Here is a 16240-nt window from a genome sequence, read left to right as displayed (position 1 = left end):
AAGCTATCTGGGATGCTGAGATGATGAAACTGATCAGGAATATTATTAATAAAGCAATCTTTAGTGGCAGAAGTGACAGGTCTAACATATTTGTAACACGGAGTCGGCTTTGCAGCCTTGGCTAAATGAAGTTTACACGAGACTAGATAATGATCTGAGCTATCATCGCTCTGCTGCAGAATTTCAATGGCATCAACATTGATTCCATGTGATAATATTAGATCTAGAGTATGATTACGACAATGAGTAGGTCCTGACACGTGTTGTCTAACTCCAATAGAGTTAAGAATGTCTTTAAATGCCAATCCCAATGCATCTTTTTTGTTATCTACATGTATATTAAAATCACCAACAATTAGGACTTTATCTGCAGCCAGTACTAACTCTGATAGAAAGTCAGCAAATTTGTTGATAAAGTCTGTATGGTGCCCTGGTGGCCTGTATACAGTAGCCAGCACAAATCTCAAACGTAATTTATCATTTACACTAGCTATTGTTACATTAAGCACCAACACTTCAAAATAATTATATTTGAAACTAGGCTTCTTATTAATTCTGAAAATATAACTATAAATTACAGCAACACCTCCCCCTTTGCCTTTCAGGTTCATGTTTATAACCGTAATCTTGGAGGGTGGGCTCATTTAAAGTCATGTAATCATTTGGTTTTAGCCAGGTTTCTGTCAAACACAGCACATCTAGGTTACAGTATAGTCTGTAATCATATCATTAACAATAAGTGCTTTTAAAGTAAGGGATCGAATATTCAGCAACCCAAGCTTTATAATTTGCTCATTTGTATTATATCTGTTTTTTATTTGTTGAACCTCAATACAATTTTACCCTTATACAGGTTTGGACGTTTTTTTGTATTTACTAATTCGGGGAACAGACACAGTCTCTATATGATGATATGAAGAGTTTGGTTCCAAAACGCGATAAATCCATTTTGATTAATTTGACTAAAAATGTGTTTTCATTACCAAGAAAGTGGCAAGATGAAAACCACTATTTTATGTTTCAAACTTTCACATAGCATCTTTAGGTTATAATAACATAAAAAATTCAAATCCAGATTTTGATTTTCAAAGATTTATTATAAAAATGTAGAATTTTTTCCCCAAAATGCAATACATTCATGACACTTTTTTATTTTATTTTTTTAAATGCAATTAATCCATTGAATCAATATAAAAGTTATTTTTCATAATTGAAACTGTTGAAAATACACAACAAAGTAAGTTGATCCACATTTGACAGCCTCAGAACTCGGTCAATTCTAATCTTAAATACAGGCACTGGACTAAAAATACCTGAATCAGCCATCGCTTGGAAATACCTCCTGAACTTTTCTGACGGCGATCAGCTGTAAAATGTCTTGGTCCTGCTCGGTTTTCGTTGACTTTGAGTAAAACAATTGAAAGTTTTTCAAAAGATCCCCTGGGGTCAACGTGTCAGCGTGACAGAAGTTTGATGCTGTCGTGTGAAAACAAGCAACAGCCGGCATTTTTCCTCCTCCCGAGTGCCTCATCTTCTTAATCTCCTCATGTACATGATTTGATTTCGATGGCTTACGTTTCTTCCCTACCGCAGAAACCACCACAGGTTTATCAATGCTTTCAAAATGATAATTTTTTTTGTTTGTTTGTTGATCAAAAAGTACAAAGTAGATACGGAAAACTAGGATGCCGGGTGTATTCAAAGCGCCGCCGTTACTGTTTACAATGCGTGGAATGGTGCGCTGTGATTGGTTGAGCGGATTTATCGCATTCTGCAGAGAAGGGAGACTGGCGTTTGTCGCAGTTTGGAAAGAAAGGGAGAAAACATGACAGAATAACACAGCGGATATTGCATTTTACATAAAAATAAAAATGGTCTTTTCAATACCGACCTTATACAATACTGATTTTTGCAGGAACATTTTTTTTATATTTATGGCGTTTATCGCATTTTGGAACCAAACTCTTCATTTCTTGATGAAAAAGGCTCTATGTGATGGGATTTATCTGACCACGGTGACGTAAGACAGCTAGCAGACGGTCGGTTTAGCCAGTCTGTCTGCTTCCTGACCTGAGCCCCAATTCAAGTTTTTCTCTACAGCTCCTTTCGCCAGTAGAATTATTACTTTGACGCGGAGGACGTGTGCTAAGTTGCTCCTGACTGAAGTGTGGACTATGCCATTATTGAATCATTGTGTCATCTTTCGAAGCGCGGTGATCTGCGAGCAAATTGAAGCTAGTAACCTTGTATCACATGTTTAGCACCCATTCTGACAGGCCAGTGATGGCTTTCTAGGCATTGGGGCTTGGTGGCTGTTTTGTTTTACTATTCAGAGGAACGACATGGACAACCATTTGGCCAGAACACGGGGCTGGGTAACACTGGAATTGCCCTTGTCACTCACATCAGGAGCAAAGTCATCGGCCATGGTACTGCCCATAGCATCCGTTCTGTCCTGTACATTAGATGACAGCAGATGATCCACATGTACCTTCACACTACGATCTCCGATTTGCACTTGGTATGTGAGAGGTTCATGCTTGAACAAGATGACACCTGGAAGCCAGGCACGATTTGAGTGTCGACAGTTCCGCACAATGATCTTCTGGCCAACCTCAAAAGATCTGAGCTTCCTGGAAGGTGTGTCGTGAGCATTTTTCTGCTGTGCTTGATGTTGGAGAACAACAGCAGATGTATCTGGTTTTAGCAGTGTGAGACCGATACAAGGCTGTCTTTTCAGAAACAGTTCAGCAGGTGTTCGCTCTGGGGAGTGTCAACAGAAAACGAGCCAGGCGTAAATGAGGTGCTTCAGATTGTGCTCATAACATTTCCTATGCTTTTTTAAAGGTTTGTACCACTCGCTCGGCTTGACCGTTTGTGGCTGGATGATATGGAGGAGACAGAACGTGACGCATGCCATTATTCCTTAGGAACTCCTCAAACTCCCTGGAGGTGAATGGTGGGCCATTGTCCGATACCAGCTCTTTTGGGAATCCATAGGCAGCCCAGAGATGATGCAAGAGGTTTATAGTCTTCTCTGCATTGGTCAGCTGAGTAGGAAATATTTCCACCCATTTTGAATGAACATCCACAATCACTAAGAAGTGTTGATTGTCTATTTCTGCATAGTCTACGTGAATGCGCTCCCAGGGTGTTGTCGTCCAGGACCATGGGTGAAGAGGAGCACAGGGTGGTTGGTTTCACCCCAACTCACATGGAGCGCACTTACAAAGTTCTGAATGTCTTGGTAGAGACCCGGCCACCAGAGGCATCCTCTTGCCAATGCTTTCAATCTTATTATGCCTGGGTGTCCCTCATGCAGCTCAGACAACAGTCTTTCCCTATACTTTGGAGGAATGATCACTCTCGAGCCCCACAGGATACAGCCCTGGTCTGCCGAGAGCTGTTTTTTTTCTTACAAGGAACATTTTCAAGTATTCATCTGTGACATGATTGGGCGATCCGGACAAAGTTAGGTCCAACACTTTTGATAGCAAAGGATTTCTCCTAGTTTCAGTGGAAATGTCTCTTGCACAGATGGGCAATTCATCTAGGTGTGAGACTTGAAACACCAACTCCTCTTCCCCCCCTGTAGAGATAGTCTCTCACTGTAATCTGGACAATGCATCCATGTTTACATGATCAGAATAGCATCTGTACTCTATGTCATAATCATAGGCCAACAAGGTCAAAGCCCACCGTTACATACGGAGGGCAGCTAATGTTGGAATGGCAGACTTGGGGCCTAGGATTGCAAGGAGGGGTTTATGATCAGTTACCAGATGGAACTTGCGGCCATACAGATACTTGTGAAACTTTTTCACACCAAAGACTATGCTCAGGGCCTCTTTCTCAATCTGCACATAGTTTTTTTCACTTGCTGTCAGAGTCCTCGATGCAAACACAATGGGGTGTTCTTCCCCTGAAGGTAGAACATGTGAGATAACTGTGCTGACGCCATAGGGAGAGGCGTCACAGGCGAGTCTTAGTGGCTTTTTGGGATCATAGTGAGCTAACCACTTACTTGACAACAGGTGCTGTTTACAGGCATTGAAAGCTTGAGCACACTGCAAAGACCATTGCCAATTTACATTGGCCTGCAACAATCAGTGGAGAAGGTGCACTCCTTTTTCATCAATCTTGAATCCCAAATATTCCACAGACTTAAAGAGGAATTCACATTTTGATTTCTTCACTCTTATTCCATGTTGTTGTAGTCGTGACAACACTTTGTCCAGTACTTCCAGATGTTCCTCAGGAGATGGCGCAGAGACCAGAATATCATCCATAAAACACACTACATTTTGAAGTCCCTGTAGGATTTGGTCCATTGTGTTGGAAAATTGCAGGTGCTGATGGTACTCAAACAGGCCTTTGTGCGTGTTTATGGTAAGGTTTTAGAATCCAACTCAGCATCCAACTCCAAAGGCTAATATGCAAAAGACAGATCAATCTTACTGAAAACTTTTCCCCCAGCCAATGTGGCAAAAAGATCCTCCACGTTAGGTAGCGGATATTCCTCTGCAAGAATACATTTGCTCACTGTGACTTTATAATCGCCACACAACCTAACTGTCTTGTCTTTCTTTGGCACAACCACAATGGGTGCTGCCCAATCGCTCCTTCCAACCTGAGAGATAATTCCGTTCTTCTCCAGGCGATCAAGTTCCTTTTCTACTGCTTCTTTAAGAGCATTCGGAACAGGCCTTGGTTTATGAAAGATAGGTTGAGATCCTTCTTGCACTCTCACCTTTGCTTTAAAGTCACTCATTTTGCCGTACACATCTTGAAAAAGCTGTTTGTGTTTGTCATGTACATCAGAGAGGGAAGGAACACTCACCGGTGTCACATGTCACAAGCTGAAGATCTCCTTCCAGTTTAAGCATATTTTCTGGAGCCAGTTATGTCCCAGCAATGGTGGTTTGTCTCCTTTGACCACAATCAATGGAAGTGAACACTGTTGTCCCTCATATGTGACTGGAACCTTGATCTCACCCCACACAGGGATTTTGTCTCCAGTGTACGAGGCCAGATGAATGGAGGTTGAGCTCAACAAAGAGTTGCATGCTCCTGTGTCTAGTTGCATGCTAACTTTTATGCCATTAAGCTGAAGATCAATATAAATGCCATCTGCCTTGTCTTGTGCATAGTAGACAGTGAAGAGCTCAAACAGGTCATCATCCACTGCACACTGATTGTTGGATATGTCCGCTGACACATATTGAGCTTTGTCTAGCCACTGTGTTTTGTGATTCTTACATGGGTCAATGACGTGACGCCTACATTTTCTGTCCGATTGCATTTTTTTCAGGCAAAAATGGGTTTAAATGCATAAAAAGATATTGTATATTTGTAGTACCTCTCCCATGTATGTACTCACTTTAACTTTTCAAAAACCTTTACTTATTTGTTTTGTTTTTTGTTATTTAAAATGTCAAAACATCATGTGGTGCGACCGTCCGGCCATAACTTCTATTTTGAAAACGTCTTTGAAATTACTCTGAATTTATTCAAATTTTATTTATTTTCTGCACTATTTGGCATGATTTCCAAAATGTTTTGCAATCCTTTAAAAAAATTCAAAGCATTTGTATTTATATTTCCATCATAATATACAAACAAACTTTGTCCGATGATGTCCATTTTATTTAATATCATGTGGTGCGACCATCAAGGAACTACCATTTTGGGACTTTTATGTTGAAAACTATTCAAACACATGAAGTTACATCATAAACCAATTTACCAAGGACCCATGGAACCAGCAAGCAGGTTTGTAATTCTCTCAAATTGGAAAAAAAATAAACCTTTGTAATGGTTGGTATGTAGTTGCCACTTTTGGATGTCATGTGGTATGACCTCAAAAAAAAAATTATATTAAAGTTATTTCTACAAATATATATATTTATCATAAATTTCATAGTGACCTTTTTTGGCAAGCTAGCTTGTTTTGTTTAGGTGGCCATTGCTGTGCCTGTAAATTTTGACTGAATTTGAAAATATCATGTGGTGCGACCAAATATCATGTGGTGCGACCACTGCAGACTGTTTTCCATGATAGATATATGTCCTAGATTGGCAGTTTTATGCTTTTATATTCAATTGACGGTTTATATAAAAAAAGTCATTTACATTAGTATCATTTGGAATAGATTTTTATGCATCTAATGCATAAAAATCCATTTATGTTTGCGATATTGCTATATTCACTCACAAAAATAAATGTTTATAAATTTATGGTAGGACATTTACAAAATATAAAACATGATCTTTATTTAATATCCTAATGATTTTTTGGAATAAAAGAAAAATCGATAATTTTTACCCATACAATGTATTGTTGGCTATTGTGATACATTTTATATGTCAGGATTATTTGATGAATAGAAAGTTCAAAAGAACAGCATTTATTTGAAATAGAATCTTTCGTAACATTATAGCCTGCGCCTGAATGTGACACTGAATGTGTCCTTGATTAATACAAGTACTATTGACCCAAAAAAACTATTGACCCCAAATGTTATCTGTATACAATACTTTTATGAAATAATTTATATCTATAACATTATTATTTGTTAGAAAGAAATTCTAAGTCAAGTTAAATTAAATGGTGCACTTGTGTTTGTGAAGTGATTTTTATAATAAATTTTTTTTTATAAAATGTTTATGTTCAGGAAAATTCTGTGAAATTTGAATAAAATCTGGTTTAAATCTATTTTTTTGTATAAAATGTATTGTTCATTGATCTCTTTAAATAGATTTTTAACTATATAAGGTCTTCGTGTCATTTGGAGCGACCACTTATCATGTAGTGCGACCAATAAAAGCAATCACTGTATTAAATTTAAAATAAAATATCTTATTTCTGTGGCTGAAATATGAATCACTGATACAGTATGCTTTAGTAAATTATATATTTTAAACATTTCTATCAGTTTTATGTGATTTACAGGAAAAATAAGTCTGTTGACTAGATTTAAGAAGGCAACTCAGAAATTATAGAACAAAAAATGAAAAAGAACAAATTTACAAAAACTCAAAAGAAATGCAAATACTTGGTTTCTAAACACTTTAATTACAAAGAACTTGTAAAATAATGTTTAAGCATGTTAAGGAAATGAATTAATTTTAAGATAAATCACGGCCGCACCACATGACATTTTTTAAGGCTACGGACAATTCATCTAGATGAAAAAACACTAAAATCACTTAAATTAAATTTTTTAAATGAATTTAGGTGTACACAACATCCTTAAAGATGAACTGAACTGAAAAAAAATTTTTTTTATAACGTGTTGTTTATGACAATTAAAAGTAAATTACACTAAAAAAAATTATTAAAAATATCAATATAGCTTTTTTTTAAAGCAACACAAAAATTGCGTTTGTTCGTATAAGAACGCTGGCAATTCTGATGACGTCACTGGAATGGTAGGACCTGCGAAGGTATATGGCAGCTGCAACTGCAGGTCCTATACACACGAAAATGAGTCATTTTGGTTACGTGTTTGAGCCTGTGAGGGACAGGCCAGTAGTACTGACTACCACCACAAGGAGGACGATCAGTTTCAGGCTCCAACTACAGTACAGGATCGTTTGGGGGGAGCGGCGCGCGCTGTATCGATTCGCCTCACTGATCAAGTGCAAAAGAAACTACGAGCATGCAACGCCGTTACGTTGTAAATTACACGAAATAAAAGTAATGCAGGTATGATCCAGATTGTATTTGCAATGTACATAGTCAATTATTAATGGAGCAATAGTGGTTCATGGTGTTATAAGAGGGAAATGTGGTGGGAGGTTGGAGGGCTGTAGTAGCCTGTCATGCACTCTCATTTATTGTATACAAGCACATTATGCATTTTAGTAAATAGAGACTGCTTATATATGTCGTGTGCATTTAGAGAAAAATACTAACATGGTTGAGGTACTGTGCGTTTTAGAAAGTCAAGGCAGATAAATGGCAAATGTGATTGGACGAATTCCAATCTGAATTGAAAATACTCCCTGCATCAACAATGTTAATCCTGACACGATGGACATCAGCTAGCTTCAGGGTGAGTAGAGAGGGACATTGGATTCTGTTTACAGACCTGCTGCGGTTTAGTTAGCTGCTAGTAAACGCATCAATCTGTGATATCGTCGGAGTCATTATTTATTTATACAGTTTATATGGTCGGAGTGGTGGCTAGCTTGTGGAGTTTGACAAAAGTGCTTCCAACTCGTTTAGCTGCTAGCTCTTTACCTAGGTTGGATCGTTTGGTATCTAGCTTGGTTTTGTGACTCAATTTCAATGAATGCCGAGTGTGTCAGTCTCAGTTTTGTTGAACGCTATAAAGCCTGGTTTCCTTGTCAAAGGTAACGTTAGCCTGTGAAAATGTACCGTAACCCCAGCTGCCTTAATAATGCGTTTACTAGCAGCTAACTAAACCCCAGCAGGTCTGTCAACAGAATCCAATGTCCCTCTCTACTCACCCTGAAAGCTAGCTGATGTTCATCGTGTCAGGAAACATTGTTGATGCAGGGAGTTCAACTCGCAGAAATAGCTGCTAGGTCCATAGTAAGAGGTATCTGTGCAGTAACCGGCCGTGCAGTATTTTGATTTTAACATTTTGCGTGCAGCTAACTTAACAAGCGATCTCATTGGATGAATTCGTCCAATCACATTTTCCATTTATCTGCCTTGACTTTCTAAAACGCACAGTACCTCAACCATGTTAGTATTTTTCTCTAAATGCACACGACATATATAAGCAGTCTCTATTTACTAAAATGCATAATGTGCTTGTATACAATAAATGAGAGTGCATGACAGGCTACAGCCCTCCAACCTCCCACCACATTTCCCTCTTATAACACCATGAACCACTATTGCTCCATTAATAATTGACTATGTACATTGCAAATACAATCTGGATCATACCTGCATTACTTTTATTTCGTGTAATTTACAACGTAACGGCGTTGCATGCTCGTAGTTTCTTTTGCACTTGATCAGTGAGGCGAATCGATACAGCGCGCGCCGCTCCCCCCAAACGATCCTGTACTGTAGTTGGAGCCTGAAACTGATCGTCCTCCTTGTGGTGGTAGTCAGTACTACTGGCCTGTCCCTCACAGGCTCAAACACGTAACCAAAATGACTCATTTTCGTGTGTATAGGACCTGCAGTTGCAGCTGCCATATACCTTCGCAGGTCCTACCATTCCAGTGACGTCATCAGAATTGCCAGCGTTCTTATACGAACAAACGCAATTTTTGTGTTGCTTTAAAAAAAAGCTATATTGATATTTTTAATAATTTTTTTTAGTGTAATTTACTTTTAATTGTCATAAACAACACGTTATAAAAAAAAATTTTTTTCAGTTCAGTTCATCTTTAAAGGGTAACTAAACCCTAAACCAACTTTTTTTAGTTAATGATCTGTAAGAATGGGGCTTTATTAGTGCTGTTCATTGATTCAAGTAGTTTTTTTGACATTTGTGTTTAAAGTGTTTTAATTTGACAAAATATGGTGTAAAAACGTCTGAGTGCTGCCCTCTTCAGGTTGAACAGTGGCTACTGCAGTTGAATTTTCCTATTGGAAGTTGTGGTACCCTCTGACGTCAGAGAGTACCAGCTAACCACGCCCTTGCCTGCAGAGAGATACGTCACAGATGCACGCCCCCTCTCCACTGGGCTCTGCCTACTTTTCCAGCATTTTTCAAATATTGCCAGTGGGTGGAGTCAGGCTCTGACCAGGGGTTTAGTTACCCTTTAATGTTTGAACAATTGCAACAGATATTATTATTTTTTGTATTTTAAAATTGGCCTGTCCTTATACGAAAATCCTTATACGTCATTGACCCACATACACGCAGTGTCCGACTTTTCCACAGTTGTGGCATTTCTCATTACGATAAAGACATTCTGTGGGATGGTGGTTGCCGTCCTAGATTATCAAGACACAAGGCACACAACGAACCAGCAAAGACAAGAGGGAAAATGGCACAAGAAGACCAGGTGAACACAATTAGTGAAACAAGGACTAAACAAGGGGGTGTGGTAATGGGAAACAGGGAGGCGGGACAAGAGAAGCTCATTGCAAACACAAACAAAGACAAAGCCATGTGCTGACACAAAACACAAACATAGAGACATGAAACAACACAGACAACACAGAACCCTGACACCATGGAATAGAAATAGAAGAACTCTACATTAAATAAATATATACAAATATAATCTGGACATAAAAAAAATCTGAACATGTTCAAAGAATGTACCAGCCTTAAATAAGAGATCTTTGAGATCCTAAATGTTCTAAGTCAGTATGTCTCTGGAGTTGAAAAAAAATGTTGGGCCAAATAAGACACTATATAACTAGTTTGATAAACACATAAATCCACAATGAATGGAATGAGTGAGTCATACTTATTAGAGCACAAAATGATAAGTTTACATACATACTTAAATGAGAAGCAAAAATGCCACTCACGCTCAGATTCTTCACACTTGAAGTAGCCGATAAGGCGTATGTCTTCATCCATTCGCTCAAAAGCACGTTGTTCCATGGGGTTACTGATCAACTCCACTGGGTCCTCCAGCAGCTAAAGAATGATGTGACACACACAGAGAAGGGAAGAAAAGTAATGTGTCAAATGTTAGTATATTCCATTGAGCCTAAAGTTTGTGTATAATATTCCTGCAATAAGTATCCAAAAATTACAATAATGCTGATCCAGAACATGAATCTTATTATTATAAATATGTGATGTTACTGAAGAATTAAAATAGACTCTGCTAAGATATCATAAAATCAACTAAAGTCAGAGAACTGACATTTATCCAGCCCAGTTTTCACTCACATCCAGCACGAATTCAACCAGTGTATCTGCAGAGAGCTCTCCATCAAACTCAATCACTCTTTCATCCTTAAAAACATAAATGCTTCCTTCTTCCTCCAGACCTAATGAACAAAGATCACATTTCAGGCAGGACCCAACCTCAAAGATACAAAGACGTATCAGGCATTTTTATTGAATGGGTGAGTAAGAACATTTGATCTACAAAGGAATGTTATTATTAGCACAGTAATTCAAAACAAAACTTCTTACCAAGCTTTTTGGCAACTTTAGCATCTGTATGTGAGTCCACCATTCCAAATCCAATATCCTTGTCTTCGAGAACCTGAGCAGCAAGCTAGTGATGCATGGAAGAGACACATCAGTAACATTCATTGTTTGAGGAATATTTTTTGAGGAATAATTCAGAAGTAAAGGCATACCAGATTGCCAGTCTTTACAAACACCTTTAGTCTGTAATAGCAATTCAGTCTGGGGCAACATTTCCACAGTATATCTAAGAAGGAATCTTGAATCTGGATCAGTTTTGTAGATTGTGATGGCTGATATCTGTATAGTCAAAAGTATACTTGACAGCTCTGTTATCATATGCAGACAGAGCATTGCTTTTTATGAAACCTTTGTCAGCCTCCAAATCAGGGCAGTCTTCCCACTAAATTGCACATCAGGTAGCCTACTTTCTAGACACAGAAAACAGATGTACAGTCTGACCCCCTGGTGCAATAAATTGTTGCTCTTTGATACATTTTATTTGAAGTAAACATCTAAAACAATCGTTGATTTTACGTTTAAATTATTAAGAGAACAGGGATGAAATTTAGTGGATGAATAGGGAACGATATATTGCATGGTATACATTTAGAACATACCATCATATGCGTTGAACATATTTTTTTCAGTATGTGTGTTTGTGTAAGAAACTGAAAACCTGTTCAGCGCATTTGATGGTATAAGATATACCATGCAATATATCAGTCCCTATTCATCCACTAAATTCTTTAGTCGTCCCCCTTCTCTTTATAATTCCTTACCTCCAGGACCATCTTCCTCATGTGAAACTGCTGCTGGAGCTCCTTATCTGAAGACAGGGGTTCGTGATACAGCAAACACATCATGTCATACTTCTTTAATGCCTTCTTATAATTCCTTTCATTGACATTAAGAACTCTGTCCCTGCCATCAAAACTGGGAAACTCCAGACCCTCTTCTGCAGAGGTGAACAAGAGAAAATCCATGCAGGAAACCAAGACAATCCAGACGGACAGCATAGTAGCAATGATTAAACAGGAGAATAAAAAGAAGAGTCTAATGGAAAGAGACCAGGTGAGATCTTGCAGGACAGTGAGTCTGACCACCAAAATGAGACTCAATGTGCAGTTCTTCAGCACTAAAAAAACATGTTATGCTCTCTTTCTCATTCTACCACTTCACCTCTTCTCAACAATTAGGCAAAGACATGATATGATGAGATATTTGACAGACTATGCAATGAGTATGTCCCTGGTGAATTTAGGCCTCTTTTAGTGACCCAGTCATTTAAAAGCTAAAAATATATGATGATCTGAAGAAAAAGAGGACAGACATGAGTACCATAGGGAATCACAGTACAATTCTCTCAACATGCAGATTAATAAAATCTAAATATAGGTCACCTGGGCTTGCATGGCATACAACCGCATAAAACGCACACACACACACACACACACACACACACACACACACACACACACACACACACACACACACACACACACACACACACACACACACACACACACACACACACACACACACACACAAAAAAAACAAACAAAAAAACAAACAAAAAAAAGACCTAACTCACACCCTTTTATAATTTGGTATGTGGCTGTGTTCAGAATTAGCCTAACTAATCATCAAGCTCATGTGAAAAAGTATGGTACAGCGGGGCTAAAGGCTCCATGGGAGCTCCTAAAAGACTCATTTGATTTTATTTACCTCTAAACCCCTAGATGGCACAAAAATTTGCTGCAGACTTTCCAAAACATTCTCTTTTCAAGATGCACATGTATTTTTGGCTGATACTTGACGTGATCGCGGACAGAAGCGCAAAATTGATTCTGCGCTACTATGATCTAATATTAAATGTTTTTTAAAATGTTGTATATTTAAGTAACAAATGAGAATCGCTAAAATTATTGAATATATTTTGAGACAAAGGTCTCTTTAATGATTTTCAGTTTTGTTCAAGCTAATAAAAGCAACAGGTACCTTTCGAGGGAACTTGCACTGCGTCGTAACGACACTTTGGGGAACGTCCTCCAGCGCGCCTCTGAAGCATGAATGAAACTAAGCCAATCGTGATTGGTGTGACGTAATGTGTGACGGCATACACAGAAGCTACAAAGGGATGCCGACACACAACAGAGTTAGCTTTCTGTTCTTCAGCAAGCACTCTCTGTGTCCCTCAATGTCTGTCATATTTGGTGTTGTTTGTCTGTTGCAAAGCACAATATATGTGTATATATATATATATATATATATATATATATATATATATATATATATATATATATTTATATATATATATATATATATTTATATATATATATATATATATATATATATATATATATATTTATATTTATATTTATATATTTATATATATATATATTTATATTTATATTTATATTTATATATTTATATTTATATTTATATATATTTATTTATATATATATATATATATTTATATATTTATATATTTATATTTATATTTATATTTATATTTATATTTATATTTATTAGGGGTGGAACGGTACACAGAAGTCACGGTTCAGTTCATACCTCGGTTCAGACATCACGGTTGGGTGCGAGTTCGGTACAATGGAGGGAAAAGCAAAACAAAAATGTAGAAGGCAATTTTTTTTTTATTGTGCATGTCTCAGGCTGTACCACCAAAGGAAAATAAATGTCTTAAGCCTTGTATTTTTTAAATAAGTTTTATTAATGGACGAATACAGTGATATAAAAGACCAAACTCGCAGGCAAGCAGATGGACTCAGAATATGAACTTAACGCGCAAAGTTTAATGCTGAGCGTTTCCCAGTGATGTACTGGCATAAAGTTGGCTTGACATTGGACATTCACACATTTAGGGACCGTCTCTAAAGTTACATAAGACATTGGTATTAATACCAAAAGCATTAGAATAGAACGACTTACAGTCATAAACCAACTGTAAAGTGTAGGTGTCAGGCATTATGAGCACCTTTTAGATTTTTTGATATTTATTCAAATAAATTGAAGTTTGCTATTGAAGTTAGAAACGTGTATGCCAATGTTGTATGCAGCTTTAGAGACGGTCCCCTAATGTCGAATGTCCAATGTCAAGCCAATTTTACATTTACATTTAGCAGACACTTTTATCCAAAGCGACTTACAGTTAAACTAACAATAGGACAATAATATGCAAGTGCTATGACCCTTCCAGTTTAATCTAATGCAGTAGCCTATATATACGCAATTAACGCAGCACTTTTTTTTTGCCTCGTTTTAATGGCTTCCTGTTGCGGCTGCTATTGAAAAGGCCGAAAATATGCCGTCCCGCCCCTCCGTGTTCGGCGATCAGGTTTCATTCTCGCGCAGCTTTCATGAGCAGGTCTTTTCCGCTCCGTGTGTGCGCCGTGCTCTCTGTTCGTCCATGTGTGTGTGTGTGTCGGCGCGCTGATGCGCTCTCTGCTCAATGTTCCGCTCCGTGTTTGCGCTGCGCGTTCTGCTCTGTCGTTAATGGCCCAAACACTCTCCAAAAAGCAAAGTCCGCTCAAATAACGTGAAATTTCTCAGTAGTAGACTTCTGTTTGCAATAGCCCTACTGAGCTGGTATAGTTATGCTGGGCAACAATGGTAAAATGATCTGCTCTGATCACATGCTCTGGTAATAATAGCTTTGTAGGACTATATTTTATTTTTGAGAATTAGTAAAAAAAATAAATAAAAAAAAATCTGTTAAATTGATTATGTTGATTGATTATTGAAAAATAATAATATATTGATATATTGATTTTTAATATAGGGCTATTTAAAAAAAAAAAATATAAGCCTTTTTTTTTCCTGTGTTGTTTAATTTAATTAGGTGATTCTAAGTTTAAATATTGATGATTACAAGCTTGGGGGAAATGTAATTAATTACAGCAAATTGTGTAATTGTGCAAACTTCAGTTAAACAGGCGTATGATAATTTGGGTAAATGTGTAAGTTAGATGTATGCTTTTATAATAAATTGTCTATCTATCTATCTATCTATCTATCTATCTATCTATCTATCTATCTATCTATCTATCTATCTATCGTAATAATGTATGATTTGTAAAAATGAAAACTGCTGCTTCTGTGTAGATGAGAGAATCAAAGTGAGCGTTGTGCTCACGCTACATTGATTATGGCCAAGCATGTGCCCTTAAAATAGCATATGAATAACATGCGCAACGCGCCACTGACTTTAAACTATTTTTTCCTGGTTAGTGGCGCAATTGTTTTCTAAACCTGCAAAATAGCATGAAGGAACGTTTGCGCCGGAACACGCCTCCTCTTTGCGCTGAACCGCCCCCGGGAGCGCAAGTGTATTTCTTAGTTAACCGACGTGCTTCTGTGGAGGGAAAAGTCCGCTGTGCGCGGGTGCAAAATAGGAATGATACATGCGTCGGTGTATAAAGTCAATTGCGCTGGGTGCAAGATAGGGCCCCTTACCTGTTTATATTTAGAGCCCAACCAAATCCAACCTTGAAGAAGCTGTGTGTATGTGTGTGTGTTAGTATTCTTGGTTACAGGTTAAGGAACAAGTGGCATTATTGGAGATTGACTGACTTGTTTACTTCGACATGCTGTCACCTAGACACACATTCTTGTGACCTCGGAGCCCCACTTGTACCTAACTCAGGTTCCTGGTGGCAGCCGTACAGACAATGGAGATGTGCTACTGCCTATCAATCCATGTGTGGAAATTTACTGTTTATCTATTTCTTAGCCAATCAGAATCATTCAACCTGAAGCAATAATGTAGCTTAGACCTTGGTGAAGGGTATAATTGCTGTGATCTTTATAACTGTAAGGGGGCGGCCTACAAAGTCCTTGTGAGTCATGAAGCTGACTTCTGTCTGATGAAACGGCAAACTATCTTCAGTAAATCTTAATTAATCATATCTGGTCCTTGAATCTTTAACTGTAAATTCCCTAACAAGTGGCTTTGGAAATCAGTTTAGTTTTGTTCATGGACTTTGAATGTGTTTTCATCTGTTTCTTTGTTCAATTTCCCGCTGCTCATCCGTCTCCTTGGTTACCATCATTATTAGTTAATGTGCGTCAGCTGTGTTTAGTAATTATCCTCGTTATGTTCACTACTTAAGTTGTTCCTTCTCCTGCAC

The 16240-nt window shown here is 37.8% G+C and overlaps 1 protein-coding gene across 1 annotated transcript in view; it reads right to left on the bottom strand.

Annotated features, from left to right (window-relative positions):
- The window catches only part of LOC309495600 (calsequestrin-2-like), an 18012-nt gene extending 5721 nt beyond the window's left edge, over window positions 1-12291 (bottom strand). The window contains exons 1-4 of the mRNA XM_082165418.1: window positions 11873-12291; window positions 11094-11178; window positions 10845-10945; window positions 10475-10586 (exon numbers count right to left, since the gene is read on the bottom strand). Coding sequence (XP_082021544.1) covers window positions 10475-10586; window positions 10845-10945; window positions 11094-11178; window positions 11873-12109 — 535 coding nt within the window. The 5' untranslated portion in view covers window positions 12110-12291. The remainder of the gene's footprint in view (window positions 1-10474; window positions 10587-10844; window positions 10946-11093; window positions 11179-11872) is intronic.
- Between the last annotated feature and the right edge of the window lie 3949 nt (window positions 12292-16240).

The sequence above is a fragment of the Leuciscus leuciscus genome, assembly GCF_965113295.1.
Source record: "Leuciscus leuciscus genome assembly, chromosome: 3".
Taxonomy (NCBI): domain Eukaryota; kingdom Metazoa; phylum Chordata; class Actinopteri; order Cypriniformes; family Leuciscidae; genus Leuciscus; species Leuciscus leuciscus.
The sequence above is the reverse complement of the archived record's forward strand: the minus strand, read 5'-3'. Positions and strand labels throughout refer to the sequence as shown.